General features: G+C 52.6%; 1 protein-coding gene across 1 annotated transcript; it reads left to right on the top strand.

Annotated features, from left to right (window-relative positions):
- Positions 1 to 1,280: 1,280 nt before the first annotated feature.
- On the top strand, positions 1,281 to 25,547 carry LOC142908049 (uncharacterized). The gene is made up of 5 exons (XM_076058218.1): positions 1,281 to 1,350; positions 18,536 to 18,657; positions 19,502 to 19,528; positions 21,272 to 21,729; positions 22,629 to 25,547. Exons 1-5 carry the CDS (start codon positions 1,281 to 1,283, stop codon positions 22,906 to 22,908), a joined length of 957 nt encoding a protein of 318 aa, XP_075914333.1. The 3' UTR covers positions 22,909 to 25,547.
- The last annotated feature ends 744 nt before the right edge of the window (positions 25,548 to 26,291 follow it).

Genomic DNA, 26,291 nt, shown 5'->3' with positions numbered 1-26,291 from the left:
AACGGACTGGTGTGGTTTTTGCGAGGGTCTGGAAAGAGAGTGGACGCGTGGGTGCGCTTGCTGTTCTCGGTGGTCGCCGCGTGTGTGGAGCGGCGCCGCGTGGAGGGTGTGTGCTACAAACCGTCGGCTGCGGACTCCCACGTTGTGAGCGGATACCCGTCTCGCACGCATGCCCATCGCATAGCCCTTTAAACCCGTTTAATCCAATCCCCCCAATCGCTGGAGTGAGCACGAACGACGTCGTTTACCCTCCGACCTTTAACCCCCTGTTACCCGCGTGTGATTGGGGCGTGGGACTGCGCGGGCGGGGAGCGTCGCGTTTGGGTGCCGGCGAAGCGCTAGCGGGTCCCAGGGCGGTCGAGGGCGATGCCTCTCCGGCAGGAAACCCGGACTCGGGGGGGACAGCACAGGGGGGGGAACAGGAGCGCGACGACCTTTCCCCGCCCGGGGAGGGGTGCGGCGGCGGCAGCTCCCACACTAGTGGAGAGTCTGGGAGCGTCGGTACTTCGCGGACAGGGTCGCAGGCAGGAGAGATCCCGGGGGCCGGCGACCCCAACATTATGGTGTCAGAGGTGGTACGATCCCCCGCACGCCCAAGGGAGAGAGGCGCCCCACCCCAGGCTAAGATAAAATGCACGTTCAAGGGCAAGGGGATTCCGTCATGGAAATCGTTTGCCCGCAGCATCAGAGGTGCGAAGAATTTTAATGGCTGGACGGACGCGGAGGCGTTGCAGCAGCTGGAGATGCACTTGGATGGGCGGGCAGCCGACTTTGTAGAGGCTTTGCCCGCAAGCGCACAAACCCAGTGGGAGGAATTAATGCGCCGGCTTGAACTACGCTTCGGCACGCATGATGAGGAGGAGGCGCAGGCGGCCTTAGAGGCGCGCCGCCGCCAACCCGGTGAGGATCTGCGAGATTATGCCGAGGACGTGCGCGCACTAACCCGGATCGCGCACCCGGAGTATGAGGCGAAAATAATTGATGACCTTGCCGCCGGGAAGGTACAGCGATATTTGATGCGTACCCCGTGGTGGCAACCAAATGTAGACGGGGCGCGCCTTCCCTTCGACACCCTTGTCGAGCGCGCGCGTAAATGTGAGAAGCTCTCCGGTGAGGGCACGCAGCCGCAAGGGTGGGGACGGGAGTGCGCCGTGGCGAGCTTACTCTCCGACGAGGAGGAGGAGCTCGCCATCGCGACAAGGGGACAGGCAAGGGAGCCCCCGAGACCCCGGGAGGCAATGCCTGGATGGGTAGCCGGGATACAGACCAGCATCGGGGGGATGGAGGACAAAATGGACCGAAGTATGACCAAGCTGCAGTCCTCCGTCGGGACCATCCAGTCCGAGATGGGTGAGATGCGCTCCACGGTGAGGGGGCTAGCTGGGAGGATAGCCTGACTATAAGCAGGGTCTGGGCAGCGGCGCCCTGGGGGGAGAGGGAGCGGGCAGGGTGCCCACTACGGAGCCGCCACCCCCCCCCCGGGCGTGTTATATGTGCGGCCGTCAGGGGCATCTCATGAGAGACTGCCCACAGATCGCCCACGCTAGATATACCGAAGGGTTAAACGCCAACGCCCCCTAGAGAATGGACCACCTAGGGGTGCAATCGACGCGGTCCCGACACATATCCACGACAGTGGGAATAATGGCGAGCGAGTGATCTTCACACAGGTTCCAGCGACAACGCCCGTGGACGCGGTGACTCCTGGCGACTGGCTACGGGAGCTGGTGGCAGGAATCACGGGGGCCACGTCGCTGGTAGAAGGGCAGGTTAACGGAATGCGTACCCGGATCCTGCTGGATACGGGGGCGGTGGCCTCGCTTTTGAGCGCGGCGCACTGCAGCGCGGTCGGGGTCAACGTGAGCCGCCTGCAGGCCCCGGACCGCGCACTGCACACGGCGAGCGGAGCCGGAATGGGGCCCCTGGGGAGGGCCACCCTGGAGGTCCGCGTAGGCCACCAGGTGTGCACCCAGGAGTTCTACGTCTCGAGTGTGCTGTGCCACGAGTGCATCACAGGTACCGACCTCCTGGAAAAGCTGGGGCTCAACGTGCAGCCCCGACAGCGTTGCGCCACTGTGGAAGGCAGCAGGGAACGGATTCCATTCCTGGGACGGGAGCCGAATCGCCCCCGCTTCACACCCGTGGCCGCTACCCTGACGACGGCCGTCACCATCGGGCCGCTCGCCGAGATGCTGGTGCCTGTGGCGACACCCTCCACCGACCCCGCGCACCGACCATCGGGGGAGGTAATGCTAACTCCTCACCCGGAGTTAGCAAAACGATACGGGGTTGTGGGGTCAGCCACGTTGGTAAACGCCGATGGGGGCCGATTGTTTATGCGTGTGTTTAACCCCCATGGCACCCCAGCAATACTACGACGGCGCACCACAGTAGCCACCGTGCACCCCCTACACGCGCGCCACTCCAGCGACTCGATATTCGCACTCTGGGCGGAGGACCCCGGTCGCCCCGAGGACCAACAGGACCTGGCCTGGCGAGTCGGCCCGACTCCCCATGCCGAGGTCGTCCCCCTTCTTGACGCGGTACACGTACCTTGGGCAGATTTACCCAAGGGAGAGGCCGATCAGCTACGCGGGTTACTGCGGGAGTACGCCGACGTGTTCAGCGAACACGATTCAGACGTGGGTCGCACAGATCTCGTTAAGCACCAAATCGACACCGGGGCCGCCTGACCCATAAAGCTCCCCGCGTACCGCGTGGGCACACCCGAATGCGCCCAGATCAAAGAGGCGGTCAGGGACATGCTCCGCGATAACATAATTCAGCCCTCGGCGAGCCCCTGGTCTGCCCCGGTGGTACTAGTAACGAAAAAGGACGGGTCAACCCGTTTTTGCGTCGATTACCGCAAACTAAACGCAGTCACCCTCGGCGACGCCTTTCCCATACCGCGTATCGACGACACCTTTGACAGCCTCGCCGGAGCGTGGTATTTTTCCACCCTCGATCTCGCGTCTGGGTACTGGCAGGTGGAGATGACGGAGGAGGATCGGCCAAAAACCGCATTCACCACCCCGATGGGACTATTCGAGTTTCGAGTACTCCCGTTCGGGCTCACCAACGCGCCCGCGACGTTCCAGCGGCTGATGGAGTTGGTGAAGCGGGGCTTGCAGTGGGAGCAATGCCTGATTTACCTGGATGATGTGATCGTGTTCAGTAGATCTCTGTCTGAGCACTGGTCCAGGTTACGGGAGGTGTTCCAGTGACTGCGAGCGGCTCATCTCAAGCTCAAGCCGCGTAAGTATTACATCGCACAGCGCGAGGTGGTGTACCTCGGACATCGCGTCAGCGAGGCGGGGGTGCTCACCGATCCGGACAAGGTACGCACCGTAGTGGATTGGCCACAGCCAAGAAACCTGTCGGAGATAAGATCATTTTTGGGGCTCGCCACCTATTATTGTCGATTTGTAAAGGGATTCAGCGAGATTGCACGCCCCCTCACCCAACTCACTTCCCCTAAGAACCCCTATCAGTGGACGGAGGCCTGCCAGACGGCCTTCACCACCCTCAAAGACCACCTCACACACACCCCCACACTGGCTTTCCCCGATTTTACCACCGACTTTATTTTGGACACCGACGCCTGCAGCAGCGGGCTGGGTGCGGTGTTGTCGCAGGTGCAGGAAGGGGTGGAACGGGTGATTGCGTACGCCAGCTGGACCCTGAGCGGGGCCGAGCTGAACTACTGTGTGACCCGTCAGGAATTGTACGCTGTGATCTTCGCGTGTAAACAGTTTCGGCCGTATTTGTATGGCAGGAAATGTCGAGTTCGCACGGACCATTATGCTCTGCAGTTCCTCCTCACCTTCAAGGAACCGCGGGGGCAGATGGCCCGATGGCTGGCGCAGCTGCAGGAGTACAACCTGCAGATCGAATACCGGGCGGGGCGGACGCATGCAAACGCGGACGCATTATCACGGCGACCCGTGGTGTGTGCCGAGACGAGGGCGAAGGAGGCCTGCCCGTGCTTCACGGGGGGACGTTGCCGACAGGCAACGGACCCCCGGGAACCCGCTGAACCTAACCCCCCCCCGGCGAGAGAGAGTGCGGTATGCGCCACAGAGACCCCCACAGGTGGAGGCGCGGACCCAGTCGGCCGCCCGGCGAGCGCAGGGCCCACGACTCGGGACCCAGCGGACCACCCTGCCCCGATCGGACGGATCCAGGAGGACGTCGGCTGCGCCTTCCCGGGCCTGAGTGACGAGCAGCTGAGGCAGACCCAGCAGCGGGATCCGGATCTGGCGGCGGTGGAAGCGGCCCTGCGGGAGGGGAAAAGCACCCTACCAGGGCCGTGGAGCGGTTTGTATGCCCGGTTGTGTGTGCAGAACGGGGTGGTACGGGAGTTAACCGAGGCCGGCCAGCCGGGGTGCATCTGTGTTCCCGCCCAGGTGCGACCCCAGCTGCTACGGCTGGTACACGACCACCCGCTCGGGGGCCATGACGGGGAACGGCGCACTCGGGAGACTCTGCGTCGCCAGTATCTCTGGCCCAAATTGACGCAAGATGTGGCCGCCTGGGTACAGGGCTGCCGCGCTTGTCAGCAGTGCGGACCGAAACCGGCACGATACCAAGTACCCCTAAGGCCGTTCCGCGTCAGTCGGACTAACCAGCTGGTCGGCATCGATCTCCAGGGGCCGTTCCCACGATCCCACCGGGGCAACCGCTATACCCTCGTAGCGGTGGAATACTTCACCCGCTATCCCGTGGCGGTGGCCATCCCCGATAAAACGGCCCTGGTAGTGGCCCGGGCGTTCGTGGAGCACTATGTCCTTAAGCACGGGATCCCGGAGCGAGTCCTTACCGACCAGGGTAGCGAGTTCGAGGCCGAGTTGTTTCAGGCGCTGTGCCGGGAGTTCGGAATCCAGAAAGACCGAACCACGGCGTACCACCCCCAGGCGAACGGTATGGTTGAGCATATGAATCAGACTCTGGCCGGAAAGCTCAAGCGTATGGCGGCCGCAAACCAACGGGATTGGGACGAACACCTCCCCTACGCCCTGTTCGCCTACGCCACCACGGTGCACACATCGACGGGACAAACCCCGTTCCTAATGATGTTTGGTCGTGAGTCTCGTCTACCCGCAGACTTGCTGTTCGGCATTCCTCCCCCCCAAATGGAGGAAGGGAGTCGCCCCGTGGAACATCTGATGGAGACCCTACGAGGGGTCCGGGACCGGGCCTACCCGCAAGGGGAGGCCGCGCATCGGCGACAGGAGCAGAGCACCCGACCCCGCGTGGAGCCTCCCCTTTTCTTGACAGGCACCAAGGTGTGGCTACACACCCCTCGCGTCGGGGCCGGACAGGTGGGGAAGCTGACCACCTACTGGCGGGGACCCTGGACCGTGGTACGGCAGATCTCTCCCTGGACGGTATTAATCCAGGGTGGAGAGAGGGGCCGAGAAACGGTGGTTAACGTCCGCCGCTTAAAACCATGGAGGGCAGCCCCGGCGGGGGAGAACCTCGCTGCCCGAGTACCGCGAAATCCCGGTGCCCCTGCGCCACCCGTGCTCGGGGGCCTCGCGCACTACATGGGCCCCGCCGGGCCCCCAGCCCCGAGGCGCCCCGGCCCCGCCAGAGGACGGCGGGGACGCCGCCCCTTAAACCCCGCTGCCGCGGAGTTTGTTCCCCAGCCCCCAGGTGCCGAGGGACAGGAGGAGCCACTGGAGTGGAGAAGGAGACCGCTGCAGGAAACCCCGAGGACGGAGCCACCCCCCCCGAGGCCGGCCATGAGATCCGGGCGGATCCCCCGGACCCCGCAGCGCTACCTCGTGGGTGCAGCCCAGGCGAGGTGCTCCAGTCAACCCGGGACGGGGACTGGCACCTCGGGGGGCTATGTGATGCCGCCGCCACGGAGCCGATCGGCGGGTGGCCCACCTGCGATCTCGCCGCCCCCGAGCGGCGAGGCCGACATTGCTCCACCCAGCCACCTCCCCACCCCCCCCCCCCCACCGGAACACACACGCACGCACTCCCCCCACCATTAGAGCGCGTGGGGAGACACCCTGGCCGACAGGTTTTCACCCAGAAGCCCTCGTAAAGGGATAATCTTCACGGTTTCCTGCGGCCAGGGAATTGGACGGTCTCCTCCGACGCTAACACCCACCGTGGCGCCGTGACTTGAGTAGAAATTACCTGTTCACGGCGGGGCTGCCCCGCCACCGCGGTTAGTACGCGCCTCACGCACACGGGTCGGCAGGGCAGGCAGGTTGGAGGGCAGAGCCACGAGCGGCGGGAAAGCAGGGTCGCCCTCCGGCTGGAGGGCCGCTGAGCAGGTAAATTTAGATGCGGACGTCGCTGAAAGCAACGGCCCGGGGGATGCTGGGATACAGATGGGCCAACCGATTGGCGGGTGATCCCAGCGAGCTGATTGGCCCGCGAGTCGGCACCAGGTAGCCCCTTTGATGTAGAAAGAATAAAGCGGGTCAGGGCGAAGGGAAAAAGTTATCTGGCTACTCGAGTCAACCCCAGGCCCGTCAACTCCCGAGTCCAGCCGCGCGAACGTCCGTGGGACGTATCGACGCGCCGCGAGGACCAGCCGGCAGTGACGACGAACCGTGAGTAAGAGAGAGAGAGAGAGAAAGAGGGAGTTGGGACTTAGCTTAAGAGGAAAACCGGAGAGGGTAAAGGGGAGAAGGACAGGTAGAGTGTAGTGCCGACTATCGAGAGATAGATTGGTCCTGCCCCGCTGATCCCGACTGACCCGGTTAAATAAGGGCTCGCCGACGCGCTGGAATAAATCGTCGGCGGTTACATAACGGACTGGTGTGGTTTTTGTGAGGGTGTGGAAAGAGAGTGGACGCGTGGGTGCGCTTGCTGTTCTCGGTGGTCGCCGCGTGTGTGGAGCGGCGCCGCGTGGAGGGTGTGTGCTACAAACCGTCGGCTGTGGACTCCCACGTTGCGAGCGGATACCCGTCTCGCACGCAAGCCCATCGCATAGCCCTTTAAACCCGTTTAATCCAATCCCCCCAATCGCTGGAGTGAGCACGAACGACGTCGTTTACCCTCCGACCTTTAACCCCCTGTTACCCGCGTGTGATTGGGGCGTGGGACTGCGCGGGCGGGGAGCGTCGCGTTTGGGTGCCGGCGAAGCGCTAGCGGGTCCCAGGGCGGTCGAGGGCGATGCCTCTCCGGCAGGAAACCCGGACTCGGGGGGGGACAGCACAGGGGGGGGGAACAGGAGCACGACGACCTTTCCCCGCCCGGGGAGGGGTGCGGCGGCGGCAGCTCCCACACTAGTGGAGAGTCTGGGAGCGTCGGTACTTCGCGGACAGGGTCGCAGGCAGAAGAGATCCCGGGGGCCGGCGACCCCAACATATATATAGTGTACAGTACTACACAGACACACAGAAGTGTATATATAGTGTACAGTACTACACAGAGACACACAGAAGTATATATAGTGTGCAGTACTACACAGAGACACACAGAATCGTGCACAGTGGTATACAGACAGGACACAGAGGGCTTCACACAAGCGGTGAGTAAGAGAGAGAGAGGTCGTAGGGCCCCGTGTGTGCTGTGTCTGAACCGGTCCCGGGCCTCCCCTAGGTCGACTCAGCCTCAAATGAGTACCTGGCGTGGCGTGTAAACATCGCCAGCACCGGGGAGACAAAGGCGGCCGGGCGTGGGGCTGTCCACACACAGCCCTCACCGTGTACCGTTCCGGTCTTAATAGGCGCTCGCTAACAGCACTTGCCCCTGCCGCCTGTGGAGGCTACGCGGGGGATCTTTGTCTGCGGTGTGCAGCTGAGCGCTGCCGTTTAGTGGCCACTCCTCTCACATCCACACACGCAATGCCACTCGCTTTGTTCCTTACTTGTGTAGTGCCGTGAATTCACTCGGACGACAACCGTCTCTTTTTCCGCCGTCACTTTTATTCCATCGTTCCATACACACAGTAATTCTCTTCGCGCTCCGCCAACTCGGACACTCCGATTTACTTCAGCATCGTCAATGCATCCCCTTCCACACACAGTGTTTCTTCCTCTATCTCTTCACACACAGTGTCGTCCCTTCCACACACAGTGGTTCGTCTTCTATCTCCTCAGACACAGTGTTGCCGCTATCTCTTCACACGCAGTGACTTCCCTTCCACACACAGTGGTTCGTCTTCTATCTCCTCACACACACACAGTATCACCGTTATCTCTTCACACGCAGTGACTTCCCTTCCACACACTGTGATTCTTCTTCTATCTATTCACACACAGCATCCTGTCTGTCTATTCACACACAGTGACTTTATCTCCGCTAACACTAACTCTCCCTATCGCTATTTACTGTCTTTGGGGTTCGGCTCTCTATCTATTCTTCCCTAACATTGCCAGCTGTCCTCTTCGCATCTCTCCACCTCTCGCCAACAACTGCCCAGTAACAACTCTCTCTCCATTCAAATCACCTCGCGTTTTATCCCCTTTCACATTAGCCTTAATTAATTGCCACGTGGCTCGCTGGCCGTTTTCCGCCAGCTCGCACCTGTCCCCTCCGTCAGACATCGAGACGCCACCACTTAACACTTACAGCCTCTCGACCAATCACAGCCCTCGTGCCACGACTCGCTTAATTACTTCGAGTTGTTTACGCCACCCGTGACTCGACCACCTGTTCGACCTCATGTGACCCGTTCTCCTTGTCTGTCTGTATGTACTGTATGTGGCCAATTCCTATGCGTATTGTTTACTCCACTACACTTGTACAAGGGTAACGAATACATAAACATTTATTATTCAGTTGTATGTGCCTGTGGATAATGTAACCGAACTTTATTTATCTTGATTTACTTCTATTTAGTGACTTGCGTAACTTTTGAAAGAAGCTACTACCTCAGTCGCTTTACCTGGAAAGATAAAGCATCGTTTAGTTTTATTTGTATAATTATATTTGTATAGTTTTATTTATTTTTACGTGACTTATTTACTTTCTCCCTATTTTACACCCCAGTTTTTAATCATCAATGTGTGCTGCTGTAACTTGCCGTGACCCCGTGCCCATAGTGGACATCTGTGATAACTTAAAGAGCTTCACAGCTCATCGGATTGCCCCTCCTGCTGTCTAAACCACGACTCTGCCAGTGCGCAGCTGTAGCGGTGTGGGGCAGAGAACTCGTCAGCTCCACCCCGTTGGTGGGCGTGGAACGTGGTGGTGGTGTTAGTGGTGGTGATGGTAGTGGTGGTGATGTTAGTGGTGGTGGTGGTGGTAGTGGTGGTGATGTTAGTGGTGGTGGTGGTGGTAGTGGTGGTGGTAGTAGTGGTGGTGTTAGTGGTGGTGGTGGTTGTGGTGGTAATGGTGGTGGTAGTGGTAATGGTGGTGGTAGTGGTAGTGGTGGTAGTGATGGTGGTAGTAGTAGTGATGGTGGTGAAGGTGGTGTTAGTGTTAGTGGTGGTGGTAGTGGTGTTGTTGGTAGTGGTGGTAGTGGTGGGGGTCTGTGGCCGTGAGTGTCGATGCGGTGTCTCTTAGCCAGCGGTGACGGTGCCAGAAGTTCACTTTAATTGTGGGCCCAGTTTGGGTGGGGAGGGGGGGGAGAACGGGGGGACAACGACCCCCCCCCTAAAACAACTGGACACCTTTATTAATTTATTTTCATGACTTAGAATAATGGAGTCGAGGACTCCATTTTGTTTTATTTTTATTTATTTACTAACAATTAACAAGCGTTGGTAACTTCTTTATGGAAATTCTGAGCTAAATTAATGCGCATTTAGCAATCAGAAGGCGGTTACAACATAATGTATGTGTAGTTTGTTGAATAAAATGTTAATTACGTTTAAAGTGTTAATGGTTTAAATGTACAAAATGGCTGCCTTCAGGTTGGCTCTGAGTCTTGGTCGAGATGACCGCAGTGGCTGATTCAGATTGGAGAGGCGTTTTTGTTTTATTTATTCGTGATTAGTACGGTATGATTTACCTCTGAATATGATGAGATATGAAGATGTATATATTATTACACCTATATATTGTTTCATTTCTGTATAATAGTGGTTTTGAATAGGAAACGTAGGCTAACATATATTTGAGTATTTTGTTAAAGTACGTCTTGTGTTTAGTGCTGGTTCAATAGGCCATGGGTGGGGGGGGGGGTTGAGTGGTGGATTGTGGCATGTGGGATGATGCGAACTAAAAACTATTTTTTACTTTACTGAGATAAGTCTCTCTTGTTCACGTGTGACCTGGTTATTGCAAATTACAGCTCAACGGAGTGGCTCGTCACGTGGATATTTACAGCGGCAGCCAAATCCTCTGAATGCAAATTGATTCTAAATGTGGAGGGAAAAAAACGGAGGACCCGGAGAGAAATCTACGCGACAACGGAGAGAGACGTGATGACTCAAAATATACAGCAGGCGTTAGGGTCGGGATTGAACAAACGACCTCCTGTATACCAGGCGAGGTAGTTAACATCTCGCCACCAATGCAGTGACTCTTGACCACTGTTGCAGAGATACGAGGGTTACCCAGAAGTACTTTGTTTGCTTTTGTTTAGAGTGCACAATTAAATGAAACTCGTGCTTAAACTATTTACATTGTAGATACTCTTTGGTTCTTTAGCTAAAGTCACGTAGGTGAAAATAATAATCAAATAAAAAAGTGAAAACAACTAAATTAAATCACGACGTTTCGGGCGCAACACAAGTGTCCGTCATCAGGCGGGGACAACCACAGCGAAAACAATTGCTGATGTAGGCCAAAGAGATGACTGTGACAAGGTCTTATATAGCTGAGGGGGGGAGCGAGGAGCCAAAGTGAGTGTGGGGGCGGGGCGTGGGCTGGAAGAGAGTGGCAAGCATGCTCCTAATGCTCGACCTAAAGCTTGACCTAAAGCTGTGACACGTTGGGGGGTGGGGGGGGGAGAACTCTGCAGGCTCGAAACACTGCACAGCAAATTTCAAAGTGATGGGAGTGAGCAGGGCTGGGAGTAAAAGACTGGAGATGCGGATATGTATATAAACTATAAGGCATATAAGGTTTAACTTGTTTAATAACATCCTTCCAATGATTGCTCAATTTGAATCCATCTTCTAGGTTGAAGTTATGTCTATGTTTGTATATTCGAATGACTTCATGGACAAATCTTTGGTGGTATCCAGACGGCTTGCAGAGCACTTTGGTATCGGAGAAAACAATATCACGAGAGCCCACAGCGTTGTGGCAGTGATCAGCCACGGCAGACAAGTTCGTCCTGCCATGTTTCAAATCTGCCTTGTGCTCGCGAATGCGGTCTGATACATGTCGTTTCGTTTCCCCAATGTAACAATCACCACAAATGCAACTCAGTTTGTCGACTCCAGGGTGCTGCAAATCAGGAATAACATCCTTTACGGATGGGATTAGATCACGGATTTTGTGTACTGTACTAAATCGGACCTGGATCTTGTGTTTGTTTAAGATTTTGGAAATATTTTTGGTAACGCCTGCTATGTATGGTAACGTGATGGTTTTGGTCAGTCTCAGGGGGTTGTTTCTCAATGGTTGGAGACACAGCTTTGCGGATAATGCGGTCTGAGTATCCATTCATCTTAAGGGTCCGGTGTACATGTTCTAATTCACTGGCCAGGTGGTGTTGGTCAGAAATGCAGTGGGCCCTATGGTATAGTGTTTTGATGAGGAAATTCTTCTGTGCCGGATGGTGGTGGGAATCAGGTTTCAGATAGGAATCTGTGTGGGTGGCTTTCCTGTAGACAGACTGTCCCAAAGAGCCATTGGACCTCCTCTCAAACAGAACATCCAGGAATGGCAGCTTGCCATCCTTATCCACGTCCATGGTGAAATTGATGGATGGGTGTATGGAGTTAATGTGTTCGAGAAACTGGTCCAATACTGACAAGCCATGTGGCCAAATAACAAAAGTGTCATCCACAAATCTCTTTCACAGGGAAGGACGTAGGGTGGATGTCTGGATGGCGTCTGTTTCAAATTTCTCCATGAAAACATTGGCTATCACTGGTGACAAGTGGGAACCCATGGGGGTAACCTCATTTTGTTTGTAGAAAGAACCATTCCAGGTGTTGTACATGTTGGTAAGGCAGTGCCTAATCAGCGCAGGGACATCAGGGTTCAGTCCATGTTGGACTGTCTTCAATTATTGCTATGGTGTCAGGCACTGGAACCTTGGTGAATAGAGAAACCACATCAAAGCTGACGAGGACATCATCAGGGGACACTGAAATGTCCTTGATTAGAGACGCAGTAAGTTGAATTAAGTACTGCTGAAGTGGTCTTGCCAGTAAATGGAAGCAAAGTATCCGACAGAAAATGGGCTAGTTTGTAGGTAGGTGTGTTGATCGTGGACACGATGGGCCGTAGTGGGGTACCTTCTTTATGGATCTTGGGAAGACCATAGAATCTGGGTGGTCTAGCAGCCGAGGGTTTTAGGGAGAGCCGCTTGACTGGTTCGATTAGAGAAGTCGAACTGGCAATGATCTTGTTGGTTTTTGTAGTTCGTAAAGCGCAGCGCATCGTCAGTAGAACACGCACACAGACTGAAGAGGCTTCACCACTATCTTGATCAGCATCACTCGGTGGAGCCCACCTGAGTGGAAACCTTTTGAGGGAGTTGGAGGGGTTTGGTGGATCATGAATATTTGTGAAACCCATAAATAGCTGAGGCTGCAAAGTAGCCAGATGTTGTACATGAAGCGGCTTCGTTACTGACGGAGGCAAGGCCCTATAAGTGCCTTGCCTCCATCAGTCAGCTCTTTTCCAGTTGCTAGACTGGACACTAATGTAGGTAGAACAGAGTAGAGCAGAACAATCCAATGTTGTGCTGCAACATGTACCTCTGTATATAGATGCCACGTCTACCACCAACCCGTACTGGCTGGCGTGGTGAAGTATGGCCAAACAACCCCCACGATCCACATGGCCTGTGGATACTATACATTATTTATTCTGAGTAACTGCGTGCCTTGAAATGGGTGGCTCGTAGATGAAATGCTCCGTCCATAGCAGAAATACCCAACTTTACCGATCTCTCTCGATATCTTTACCCCTTTTTTTACTCCAGCTAAAGCCTTCGGTTTTGTTGTCATTCATAAACTTCTTTACAGATTTTCCAACCACCCTCTTCTTGCCCTCCAACAACCTACTGCACTGTACCTGCATAGCACGAGCTGTGGTGATGCGTGCTTCAGATCAAGCACTGGATTCCATTGAGGGACTTATCCCCTGTAATCCAGGTGGATCACTCTCTTCCCAAGGGCACTGAGGTCACCATACCCTGGCTTGCCAGCAGATGGCAGTACAGCAAGTGGATTCATCTCCACTTGCTCCATTGCATTAGATGTGTCTGGGTACTCGGGTTGATCATCAAACTCGCCTCTCCTCCTCCACTCGAGCAGCTGCGCTGTGAGCAACTCAGCTGCGTTTCCACTAACGACCCCTCACGTCCATTCTCATTGACGTGCACACACTCCTTCACTTTGATATTGTAGCTCGTGTTCCTACATGCGGAGGGTTCTGTCACGCGTGGTTCGTTTGATTTAAAAATATAATATATTCTCAACTGCAGTGATTTCCCCCGTACTTTATGTGATGTACAATGGGTGGGAGGCGTTCGTGTGAGTGAATACGTTCATCCAAGCCGCAACGGGATTTGTTCACCCGACGCTGGAGGGACGAGCCGTCTCGAGCACGCCCTGCCCACAGGACGTCCACAACGCGCCCAGGTGTCTCTCAACTCCGTGATCTGTACAAGGAAGCCGCTACTCACACTCGCCTGCCCCTAACATCCACAATTTAACACGGGGGGTGGGGGGCGACTGGTTTATTTATTATTCTTTTAATTTTCTTGTTGTTTATTTTATTATTCATGTATTATTCATACATCTTTCATTTTATTAAAATTATAAAATATTTTATAAACAATATTTTATATTTGTTAATTTAAATTATTTCGTAAAATAAAAAAAATGTATTTCATTATTAACTTACTCATACATAATTAACGACATTTTAATTATATATTTATTCTTTTATTTAAATGCGTAAATTCACGTAACGCATACATTTCATTTACAATCAATTTTATAATTCATTCATATTATAATTTTTATTATAATATGTATTTACTTATTATTAACTTTATTTGCTACTTAATGTTCTTCTGCTATTCGTTGTGTGCAGTTGCGGGATAGGCAGCAGCCAGGCGGCGAGGAGCTGGCGCCACCAACGATTGCCCCGTGGTGTCGGGCAATTTTTTATTAGCGGCTTACAAATTACGGGAGGAGAACGGAGAACCCCGAGGGAGGGAGGAAGGGAAGGGAGGGGAGGGGATGGAGGGAGGGGAGTGTTGTATCTGCCGGGTCTTGAAAATGTAATAACAATAATCAAAATTAAATGAAATGTAAAAAAAAAATCGTAATTATCCAAAATTACATTAATTGATGTAATTATGCACATACATTATGTTAATTTGGGAGACGTCATCGTTTTAGGTTTTGCAATTGCATGCGATTATGCTAATGCATACCGTTATGATAATTAAGCCCTGCCTCGTTGTCGAGGGTAGTATTATCAACCGGGATCATACAATTACTTGCATGAAGTTATGCAGGTGTACTGTAAGTATGCTAGATTAAGCTCGGCTTCGTTGTCTAGGTTCGTATTATCAATCGGTATAATACAATTATTCTCGCTTAACATTTACTGATTATGTCTTAGTGTTTTTATATCAGGTCTCAAATTTCAAATCTCACTGCAGGATGCAGTTCTTATAATTAAGATTATTATGCATGAATTTAGGAAGGCGCCACGCAGACACTTCTGTGTTAAGCAATTTAAATTTCTAAACAAAACCTTAACACTCTAATATGCGAACTCTTATGCTTGGAATTGTTAACACAGTACTCCTGGAGATGTTCTCCTTATTGATCCATACATTTAACCCTCAATGATCACGTTTGTTAACTGGGTAACAATACAATCGATTATTCCTCAGAGTACGCGAGCATAGACGGCGAGAGGAAAACGTCCTTAAACATTCATGCAATGATATTCATACGAAGGCAATAAAGAAACATGTCCCTAAGGCAAAAAGTATACGGCAATTAATTAATGGGCAAGATTATGTAATTAACGAAATGTTTGAAACAATGGTGTGGGGCAGTATGCCTGCTTCAGCAAATACTTATCAATTGGCTAAGGCTTCAATAAATTCGCGGGCAGATTCTATGATCAAGATAAAGATTTCAACACAATATTCTCCCTGTGAGTGTGTAGATTCGTAACTTAGGTTTCTATATGTTTAGTTTTCATCGATAAATTCATTCATAATATTTATGCAAATCAAAAGAAACATAACTACTAAAATACTTCTAAACGACTGTTTCTCCGTAACCCAATGGCAACTGTGTTCTTCGTTATGAGTTGATACTTGACGCACTTATCATGAGTCTTTTTATTGTTGTTAGTCCGGGTATGTGTTGTGTATGGATGTGTCCTTGATCAATTCATTGCGTCAAGCAGACGCCAGGTGATGTGTTGTAATGTGTGGATGTGTGCATATCATATGGACAGCTTGGTTCTTCTTCTTTCTCACGGGCGGCCGGAGTTCTGTCCACAGCTGGTTGGAAGAGTCGGCACGACGCTCGCCGTCGGTGCGCGATGATCCCGTCGTCAGGTAGCACCCGCAGCTCGTCCGCTGGCAGCTGACACCCTTGCTTGGTGGCGCTGGTGACGCTGCGGCGTGCTCTCTCCTGCTCCGTCTCTCTGGCGGTGTCGATTGCACGTGCAGCTGGTTCTCTGTGATGCTGGCTTGGTCGATGCTTGGCGCTTTCCGCCTTTTCTCGACGTTGACTGCTTTACGTTGCCCGCCGTCGCAGAACTCTTCAGTGACTGATCGCCCTTGGTGGCTGGCTGTTATTTTCTGTGGTTGGTCATCTTCTGTAATTGATCGCCGTCTTCTGCCGCTGGTAGCTGTGATAGCGATGTATGGCTCATGTCTCTGTTTTTATGCCAAAATTTCTTCCTCTGGCTCGCCTTCTCACAAAGGACCGGAATTTCCTTTGATTTCGCTCTGTGCTGTGGGGGCGGGGGTTGTACATGTGTCCGTGTGTGTGTGTTCTGATTTATTAAGCCATCTGTTAAGTCTCACCCTGGCTTGATTTCTGTCCCCCTCCTCAGCCATCCTGCCATCAAAGGGAAACAGATGATTCAGATTGCCCCCGAGTGCGTCTTTCTTCTGCAAAAATTAATCTGGAAGGAGGGGGGGCTCCCTCTGTCCGGTGGAGTTCCCCCCCCCCTCATCTCTTCCCTCCCGGTGTGACATTCTTTTGCCTCTCACAAAGGGGTGTGTTGAGGCTTTTGAAGTTAAACATTTTATTTTACCTCCTTTAGCTCGATACCGTACCACTTTGTAGTTATGATTCTGTACGTGACTCAAGGTATGTTTGTGGCAGTATTTACAATGCTTGCATCGTGGTGGTTGATTTTTATTTATAAGAGGAGATTCCCTCTGCCTGAGTATGCAAATTTCTATCATGTGCTGCTGGAAGACAAAGGCGGTTGGGAGACTCTCTTACTCTATGGAATACATTTATCTTGGTCACGTGATCGACCCACCTCGCCTCATCTCCCCTGGATGACCCCTGGCTTAACTCTTCATCATCATTATTTGGTTTATGTTTTCCACGATTCGTGATTTTACATTGTCATTTCATGTATGTTCCTAGGGTTTATTAACTTTCGTTCCACCATCTGTATCCAGGGATCCGTCCTGTTATACTCGAGTTATATTTTGATGTCCTGAGGTTAGAGGTATAGTTAAGTTTCAGTTAAGCTTCTTAACTGCTGGAATTCACATTTCTTGGTCTTTATAAAGTCACGTAGACGGCAAGAGGTAATAGAATTTAAGGTGAATAACATTAGTATTAAAATGGCATGCATGAGAAGTAATAACCCACTAGGTAGATTGTAGTCTGGTTTTTAATCTGAGTGAGTGTGTTGGCAGTCTATGATGTCGACTCATTTTTGTCGCTAAGTTCTGAACTTTAACCGTTGTATTAAGATAAACGAAAAGGAAAATCATTGAAGAATTCGCCTGTTCTTTCGTGGTGCCTGGTTGTCTGTGCTCTTTTAACGGGGGCCTTTGAGGCTACGTAGATTTCCCCCGAGTCTCATTAGTAATTCCCCCCCCCCCCTTCTCTTTTGTTTTGGGTTTTATTATATTTTATGGCTTATCTCTGGCTGCCTTGTTCCGAGTGTGAGAGGCAGCTGCTGTGAGGGGAGGGGGGGTTCACTTCACCCCCTTTGGCTCCCAAGCGACACCATGATTGATTAGAAATAATATTGGCAGAATCATTCTTAATATCAATTTTGGAGGAGGGATGGAGTCAATTCCCATTCGGAGGCACTGGTGGGCTGGTCTTGTATGCGACAAGTTGCAATTAAATGTCATCAGTGAACAGAGAAAAATAAATAAAAAGATAAAAAATGTAATATTAATTCACGATCATTGTCAACACAATGCCTGGAATCTTCTCCAGGTGGTCTCCCGAGTTCGGAGGCACATTTATCGTGACATTTTTTAAAATTCCCAGAAGTGTTCACATTTTTTGAAGCACCCTGTATATATAATTGCATACATAATTATTGTATGCATAATTATATATAGTTATTGAAGCACCCTGTATTAATAATTATTGTATATGTAGTGTGACAAAGGAGGCAGAGACTTCTTCGTAGGCAACACTGTTAATTTACTCTAACGTCAGAGAACGTCCCTAACACAGAGAGGTAACGGCCTCTCCCACCCGATAGCCTAGAGGATACGTCCTCATACTTAGTGTGCCCTCACACTATACTCTGCTTAGCGGGTACTGTCACTGGGCCGTTCAGACCTGGCACTGACAAGGGCCGGAGGTCGGAAGTCCCAGGGCACTATCTAGATGTTTTGAGTCTTGAGGTGAGTGCGGACTGACTCATGCTGGGAGAGCTGTCCTTTATATCCTTCCTCTCCCAACCGTCCTGTCTCGAGAGGGTCTGGGTCTAACGATTGCCCCCCCCCCCAGCCCCCTCCCTCAGTGGGCTTTGCCCCCTCACCCCTGGTCAACGGTTATTGTAGTCGTGACTCATACAATACTGCTGTGCAGGTAAGTATTATGCATGTTGCGCATAACAATGCAGCTACACGTGCGTGGAGTTTTTTTTTTCAGGGTTAGCTTACGTCAATGTAAACGTTGCATCGTCAAACCCGCCGCCATCCGACGCAGCCAGCCAGTGATGTTCAGCGTCACGTAAAAAGGACGCTCCAATTCACCACTTGCACAGCACTAAACGGTGTGCTGGAGATGTAAACCCACTACGACGTTTACAATTCGAGCGATTACAGCCAAGCATCATCATCAGGCGGGCAGCCAGAGTACGTGGTCCAACCCAAAAACTCGCCTCCACCGTGCAATATCGGTCGCAGAAGCCGACTATGCGTTTAACCAACCGAAAAAAAAAAAACCTGTTCAACCCACGTCGCTGTTGACGGAGTGACCACTTTATATTCATCGTCCATGTTGTTGTTGTTGCTGTGCAGCCCAAAACGTGGGCGGGACGGTGCCCTACATGGCCCCGGAACTGCTGCTGGGCTACCGTGTCACCTGCGCTGTGGACATGTGGGCCCTGGGCTGCACCTTGGCCGAGTTGGCCACCGGCAAGGTGCTTTTAGATTCACCAACCGACGAAGAACACCTGCCTTGCTGCATTGAGGTATGGGCGGTGGGTGGGTATGGTGGGTATAGTGGGTTGGTATGGTGGGTGGGTATGGTGGGTGGGTATGGTGGGTATGGGGGTATGGTGGGTCTCTATGGGTATGGGTCTCTGTTGGTCTGCACAGAGACCCATACTCATCGAGACCATACAGATCCACAGAGACTTATACTCATAGAGACCCATACAGACCCACAGAAACCTATACTCATAGAGACCCATACAGACCCACAGAAACCCATACTTATGGAGATCCATGCAGACCCACACTCATAGAGACCCATACAGACCCACAGAAACCCATACTCATAGAGACCCATGCAGACCCACAGATACCCATACTCATAGAGACCCATACAGACCCATAGATACCCATACTCATGAAGTTTTATTCCCTCTCACGGCCACAAACACCAGCGAGGAATATCTAAAATGGTCCAGGGCCTCTCATAGGTTGACTCAGCCTCAAACGAGTACCTGGTGTAGCAGTGTGTAGTAAACATTTCCACTGGGGGAGACAAAGGTGGCCGGGCGTGGTGCTGGGCACCCACCTCCTTGTGTGCCGTTCCGGCCTTCAAAGGTGCTGCTCGCTGCTAACAGCCCTTGCCCCAGCAATGAGATGAGGCTAAGACTAGGAGGGGGGATTGTTGTCTTTGTAACAGTGCTGGCCTCCACACGCGCTGCCTCCGCCACTACTCACCGCTGACAGACGGCACTTGCCCCAATGGGCCTGCTGAGGCTACACCAGCTGTAACCCCCTCCTTCTTTTGTCTTCTTCCCAAACCGTGCGCAGATCCTGGGCATGCCCCCAAAAAAGATGGTGAGTTGAGGGGTTTGGGCAGGCTGGCGGAAGCAACGTAACCCATTCAGTTTTGTTAGGTGGGGGTGGCAGTGAGGCTCTTATAGGGTTCTGGGTTGGCCTGGGGGGGGGGGGGGCTCTGATTACCCCGGGGGTGGGGGGTAGATTTGGGATTGGGGCTCTCAGTAGCAGTCGTTAGGAAGCATAGGTGGGTGGGTGAGTGAGCAGGTGGGTGGGTAGGTGAGTGGGTGGGTGAGTGAGTGGGTGGGTGAGTGGGTGGGTGAGTGAGTGGTTGGGTAGGTGAGTAGGTAGGTGAGTGGGTGGGTGAGTGGGTGGGTGAGTGGGTGGGTGAGTGGGTGAGTGAGTGGTTGAGTAGGTGAGCAGGTAGGTGAGTGGGTGGGTAGGTGGGTGGGTAGGTGAGTGGGTGGGTAGATGAGTGGGTGGGTGAGTGGGTATGCAGGTGGGTGAGTGGGTGAGTAGGTGGATAGGAAGTTGGGTAGTTAAGTGGATGAGGTGGTATGTGGGCGACGTGGTGGTTGGTGACTCTGCGTGCGTCTCTCTGTCCCTCTATAGACTCCGAGGTACTCCCCTACAACCTGTCCAAGCAGCGGCCACCAGGAAGCCTCCCCCTGCACCGCGCACTGCAGGGCCACCACCCTCAGCTGGTGGACTTCGTCAGCTGCTGCCTGCAGTACGAACCACACTCGCCCCTCGCTCACCCCCACACATCCCCACACCACTCACCACCACTCACTCACCCCCACTCACCACCCCATACCTGTCAACACCTTATCAGTGCCCTACCTTACTACAGACCCAATTCAGACCTGTATTGGTCACCTCGTGACCCTTATAAATCTCAACGTTCATCCTAAAAAGTCCCATCACAAGGGAGAAACACAAACAAATAGACACAAACTATTTTTGTTGTTTATATTGAAACGGCTGCACTCTGTATGGACCTGAAAACTCAATTTCCCTGTACAAGAACAGAGGGCAAACAGTATTGGTTAACAGCTGTGGTGTAGTGTAGTGTATAGTGTGGTGCATAGTGTAGTGTATCGCGTATAGTAATGCAGTGTAGTGTCTAATAATGTAGTAGTGTAGTTTATAATAGTGTAGTGTAGTGTGTAAAAATGTAGTAGTGTAGTGTATCGTGTAGTTGTAGTAGTATAGTGTGTAGTTATGTAGTGTAATAGTATAGTGAAACGTAATGTAGTAGTGTAGTGTGTAGTCTATAGTAGTGTGGTGTATAGTGTAAAGTGTAGTGTATAGTAATGAAGTGTGTAGTAATGTAGTATAGTATAGTGTATAGTAGGATACAGATTATAGCGTACCTGTGAACCCCTTATCCGTGCCCTACCTTACTACAGACCCAACTCAGACCTTTATTGGTCACTCCGTGACCCTTATAAATCTCAACGTTCATCCTGCAAAGTCCCATCACAAGGGACAAACACAAATAGACCAATTATTTTTGTTACCCAGAATTGAAACAGCTGCACTCCGTACAGACCTGAAAACTCAATTACCCTGTACAAGAATATGGAATAAACCGTACGGGTTGACAGCTCTGCCACACACTCACTACCCACCACCACTCCCTCCCCCCACGCCACCATCTCCCCACTCTCCCCCCACCTCCCACCCTGTCAAATCATCTCACCATGCCCCTCTCACCACGTGTGCGTCTCCCCCCCACCCCTCCCTCCCCATGCGTCTCCCAACAGATGGGATCCGAATCTCCGGATGACGCCTGAGCAGGCGCTGGCTCACAGCTGGCTCCAAACCACCACCACCACCGCCGCCGCCGCCGCCGCCACCGCCACCGCCACCAGGGCAACCACCAGCATCTGGGCCACCCCCACCGCCAGCAAGACCACCCCCACCGCCAGCGAGACCACCCCCACCACCACCACCATCCGAGCCACCACCACCAGCTGGGCCACCCCCACCACCAGCGAGGCCACCACCGCCACCATCCGGGCCACCACCACCACCAGCGAGGCCACCCCCACCACCAGCGAGGCCACCCCCACCACCAGCGAGGCCACCCCCACCACCAGCGAGGCCACCCCCACCACCAGCGAGGCCACCCCCACCGCCAGCGAGACCAATCCCACCACCACTATCCGGGCTACCACCACCAGTTGGGCCACCACCACCATGAGCAGCAGCGTCGGCACCACTCCTGTGCAGGGCTCTGCAGCTGCTGAGCCACGGTGAGCCTCTCTCTGTGTACCTCGCCTGGTACGCAGGAGGACGTGGGTTCGATCCCGACCCTGATGAGACATTAACGACCTCGCCTTGTACGCAGGAGGTCGTGCGTTCGATGCCGACCCTGATGAGAAGTTAATTACCTCGCCTGGTATACATGAGGTCGTGGGCTCGATACCGCTGCTGCTGTATATTTGCAGTCTGCGTTTCTCTCCCCGTGGTGGTCACCGCGTGGATTCTTCTCAGGGTCCTCCAGATTTTCCAATCCACGTTGAGAACCGTCGTCACGCACTTCGAGTATTTGACTGCCGATATAAAATGTCCACGCGATGAAGATGATGTTGTCAGCCCTCTTTAATCGGCTATCAGCTGAGATGGCCAAGTCGCTTCTGGTCTACGTGGGACAATAGGTCTCTGTGGTTCTATGGGTCTCTATGATTATGGGTTTCTGTGGGTCTATGTGTCTCTGAGGGTCTATGGGTCTCTGGGGTCTGTATGGGTCTCTATGAATATGGGTCTCTGTGTGCCTGATGATGACAATGATGATGATGACGATGATGAGGATGACCACGATGATGATGACAACGATGATGATGATGATGACGACGATGATGATGACAATGATGACGATGAGGATGACGATGATGATGATTGCGATCAGGATGACGACGACGATGATGACGATGCTGATGATGATGACGATGATGATGACTATTATGATGACGATGATGACGATGATGATGACGACGATTATGTTGACGATGATGACGACGATGATGACGATGATGGACGATTATGATGACGATGATGATGATGACGACGATGATGATGATGATGACGATGATGACGATGTTGATGATGATGATGATGTGCTGCTGTGGTGCTCCTGCCTCTCTCTTCACAGAGCGGAGCCGGAGGAGAAGCTCCCATCGCCATTGCCATCGTCCCCGCTCACCCAGACATTTGGAGAGGGGACGGAGGTGGTGGAGGTGGTGGAGACGCAGGAGGAGGATGACGACAACGAGGAGGAGGAGGATAAAGAGGAGAAGGAGGATGGAAAGGAGGAGGAAGAGGAGGAGGAGAGGGTGCGAGGGGTCCTGGCGCGTGTGGGCAGGGCGCTCCGCTCACTCCGCTCGCTGCTCAGCCGCCTGCTGCTCTATGGTGGGCGGCCCACAGCAGAGTAGCGGAGTGGACCCCCACTCACCACCCACACTCACCACTCACACTCACCACCCACACTCACCACCCCACACTCATCAACCACACTCACCACTCACACTGACCACCCACACTCACCACCCCACACTCACCACCCCACACTCATCACACTCACCACCCACACTTACCACACCACACTCACCACCCACACTCACCACTCACACTCACCACCCACACTCACCACCCCACACTCACCACCCACACTCACCACCCACACTCACCACCGACACTCACCAAACTCACCACCCCAACTCACCACCCACAGTCACCACACTCACCACCCACACTCACCACCCACACTCACCACACCACACTCACCACCCACACTCACCATCCACACTCACCACACAATGGACGAGAGCCTGCCAAGCCACGTGCGCGTGTGAAGAGTTAGGATAGAGATACAAAAATAAGTTATAATGTAATAACGTGTACATATATATCTAGACCATTGTTTGTTTATCGATTGTTGTTGTTAATAAATAAGCGGACTCAACAGAACGTTGCAGTTGTGTTTGTTGTGGCGAGTTGCTGCTCCCTGGGGTCTCAGGTGACTTGGATCCAGATGTTGACTATCTCGCCTGGTACACAGGAGGTCGTGGGTTCAATTCCGACCCTGATGAGATGCTAACTACCTCGCCTGGTTACGCAGGTCGTGGGTTCGATCCCGGACCCTGATGGGATGTTAACTACCTCGTCTGGTTACGCAGGAGGTGGTGGGTTCGATCCTGACCCTGGTGAGATTTTGACTACCTCGCGTGGTATACAGGAGGTCGTGGGTTTCTGTCCCGACCCTGACGATTCCTGCTGCTGTATATTTGGAGTCTACGTCTCTCTCTCATCATCACAGTGGCTAGGAAATGTTAATTACCTCGCCTAGTGTACGGGAGGTCGTGGGTTCAATTCTACCCTGATGAGATGTTAACTACCTCGCCTGGTTACAAAGGAGGTGGTGGGTTCGATCCCGACCCTGATGAAATTTAACTACCTCGCCTGGTACGCAGGAGGTCGTGGGTTCCATCCCGACCCTGAAGATGCCTGCTGCTGCTGTGTATTTGGAGTCTGCCCAGCTCCGTGTCTCATCAGCAGAAGCAAGAGACAGGCTTTGCTTGAACCAATGGAGGTGAACTGCCCAGATGTTTGTTGTCAGATGCACCTAGCCTGGCACAGCAGTCAACCCATGGCACCTGCTGGATCTGTCCCGTGACCTCCTACTCCACCTAGCCTGGCACAGCAGTCAACCCATGGCACCTGCTGGGTCTGTCCCGTGACCTCAAATTGCACCTAGCCTGGCACAGCAGTCAACCCATGGCACCTGCTGGGTCTGTCCCGTGACCTCCTCCTGCACCTAGCTTGGCACAGCAGTCAACCCATGGCACCTGCTGGATCTGTACCGTGACCTCCTACTCCACCTAGCCTGGAACAGCAGTCAACCCATGGCACCTGCTGGGTCTGTCCCGTGACCTCCAATTGCACCTAGCCTGGAACAGCAGTCAACCCTTGGCACCTGCTGGGTCTGTCCCGTGACCTCCTCTTCCACTTAGCCTGGCACAGCAGTCAACCGATAGCACCTGCTTGGTCTGTCCCGTGACCTCTGCCTGCACCTAGCCTGGCACAGCAGTTAACCCATGACACCTGCTGGGTCTGTCCTGTGACCTCCTCCTGCACCTAGCCTGGCAAAGCAGTCAACCCATGTCACCTCCTGGGTCTGTCCCGTGACCTCCTCCTGCACCTAGCGTGGCACAGCAGTCAACCCATAGCACCTGCTGGGACTGTCCCGTGACCTCTTCCTGTACCTAGCCTGGCACAGCAATCAACCCATGGCACCTGCTGAGTCTGTCCCGTAACCTCCTCCTGCAACGAGCCTGGCACAGCAGTCAACCCAAAGCACCTGCTGGGTCTGTCCAGCAACCCTTCGAAACTTCACATGGCCTCATAAGTGCCGTGGTGACGTCAAAAGTGGGATGGGACACGTGTCTGAGTTACAATTAATGAGTTCTGCACGGGTCGTCATTAACAAAGCTTACCTAACCGATCCACAATACAAATTGCAATCACCTTTACTGGCTACTCCGAATAGGCTTCCATAGGTTTTACATCAAACCTTCCACCACATTTCCTACACGACATAACCATCTTCTTATCCACACTACAAATTACAATCACCTCCACAGGCTATTCCCATAGCCTCCATTACCTGTCCTCACGTTCCCCAATTTGCTTAAGAAACCACGCTTATCCGCACTATGCATTAAAATCGCCGTCGCCGGCCAATCAAATAGAGCACCCATAGGCTCTCACGTTTCCTGCCCTCCACATTCCCTACATGACATAAGCTTCGCTAACTATCCGCACTACAATTGCCTTCGCCGGCAAACTCCCATAGAGCTCCCATCGTCTCCTATGTTAAGCTACCACCACATTCCCCAGTTTTCGCTTAAGAAACCACGCTTATCCATAGAGACACAAAGAGACCCATAGTTCAGTTCAGTTCATTTATTAGGTATAGCCCTGTGAGCCATTCAGCTCTTGAATAGGGTGCAACCGCAACCAACTAAAAAAAGAACAAGAAACATCTTAAAGTGACTACATGCAACAGAAAAAATCCAGGAAAAAAACAGCAAAGTCTTCCAGAAAAAGCACCGCATATCAACGCTGTGTGCAAAAATCCCAGTGGGATGCTTGTCAAACAATAACAACCATAAGACAATTTCAATTGCAGTTACCAGTCTAACTCTGTGTATTTCAACAAACAAATATGGCTAAACCAGAACCTTTTCGAAATCACCAAAATAAAGCTATAAAAACAATGTAACAGTGATCACAGGAATTGTGATTACAATTTAACAATAAACGATATACGTGACATGCACGACCAATTCTAGATTTGAAGCTTTCGTGACTGCAAGGATCCATACTCTTTGGTTCAATTCGGTAAAGTCACGTAGGTAAAAAATAAAACAACAAAAATCACGACGTTTCGACCACAATACAAGCAGCCTTCATCAGGTGAAGGGACTGTGTTGTCATGAGGACAGCGTTGGAGTGAAAATAGCCAAGCCCAGGTCGCGTCCTTTAAGCTGTAAAATCTAGAATCCACAAAACTTACCTCACATAGAGACCCACAAACTCACTTCACACAGAGACCCACACACTGAGACCTACACACTCACCACACACAGACACACATTGAGACCCACAAACTCACAACACAGAGACCCACAGACTCACCTCACACAGAGACCCCCAGACTCACCACACACAGACACCCACACTCACCTCACAGACACCCACAGACTCACCTCACACAGAGACACACAGAGACCCACAGGCTCACCTCACACTGAGA

This window comes from Petromyzon marinus (assembly GCF_048934315.1).
Source record: "Petromyzon marinus isolate PM22_M1 ecotype Great Lakes invasive population chromosome 68 unlocalized genomic scaffold, UKy_Petmar_22M1.pri1.0 chr68_unloc.1, whole genome shotgun sequence".
Classification (NCBI taxonomy): domain Eukaryota; kingdom Metazoa; phylum Chordata; class Hyperoartia; order Petromyzontiformes; family Petromyzontidae; genus Petromyzon; species Petromyzon marinus.
Note: the sequence above shows the minus strand (reverse complement) of the source record. Positions and strands in the feature narration are given on the sequence as shown.

What these genes read in the sequence shown, in the direction of transcription:
- LOC142908049 (XM_076058218.1), top strand. Translation starts at nt 1,281, where the DNA reads ATGGAGGACAAAATGGACCGAAGTATGACCAAGCTGCAGTCCTCCGTC. An exon ending in CCGAGTTGGCCACCGGCAAG is followed by an intron (nt 18,658 to 19,501) that starts GTGCTTTTAGAT and finishes AACCGTGCGCAG; the next exon opens with ATCCTGGGCATGCCCCCAAA. An exon ending in TCTGCAGCTGCTGAGCCACG is followed by an intron (nt 21,730 to 22,628) that starts GTGAGCCTCTCT and finishes CTCTCTTCACAG; the next exon opens with AGCGGAGCCGGAGGAGAAGC.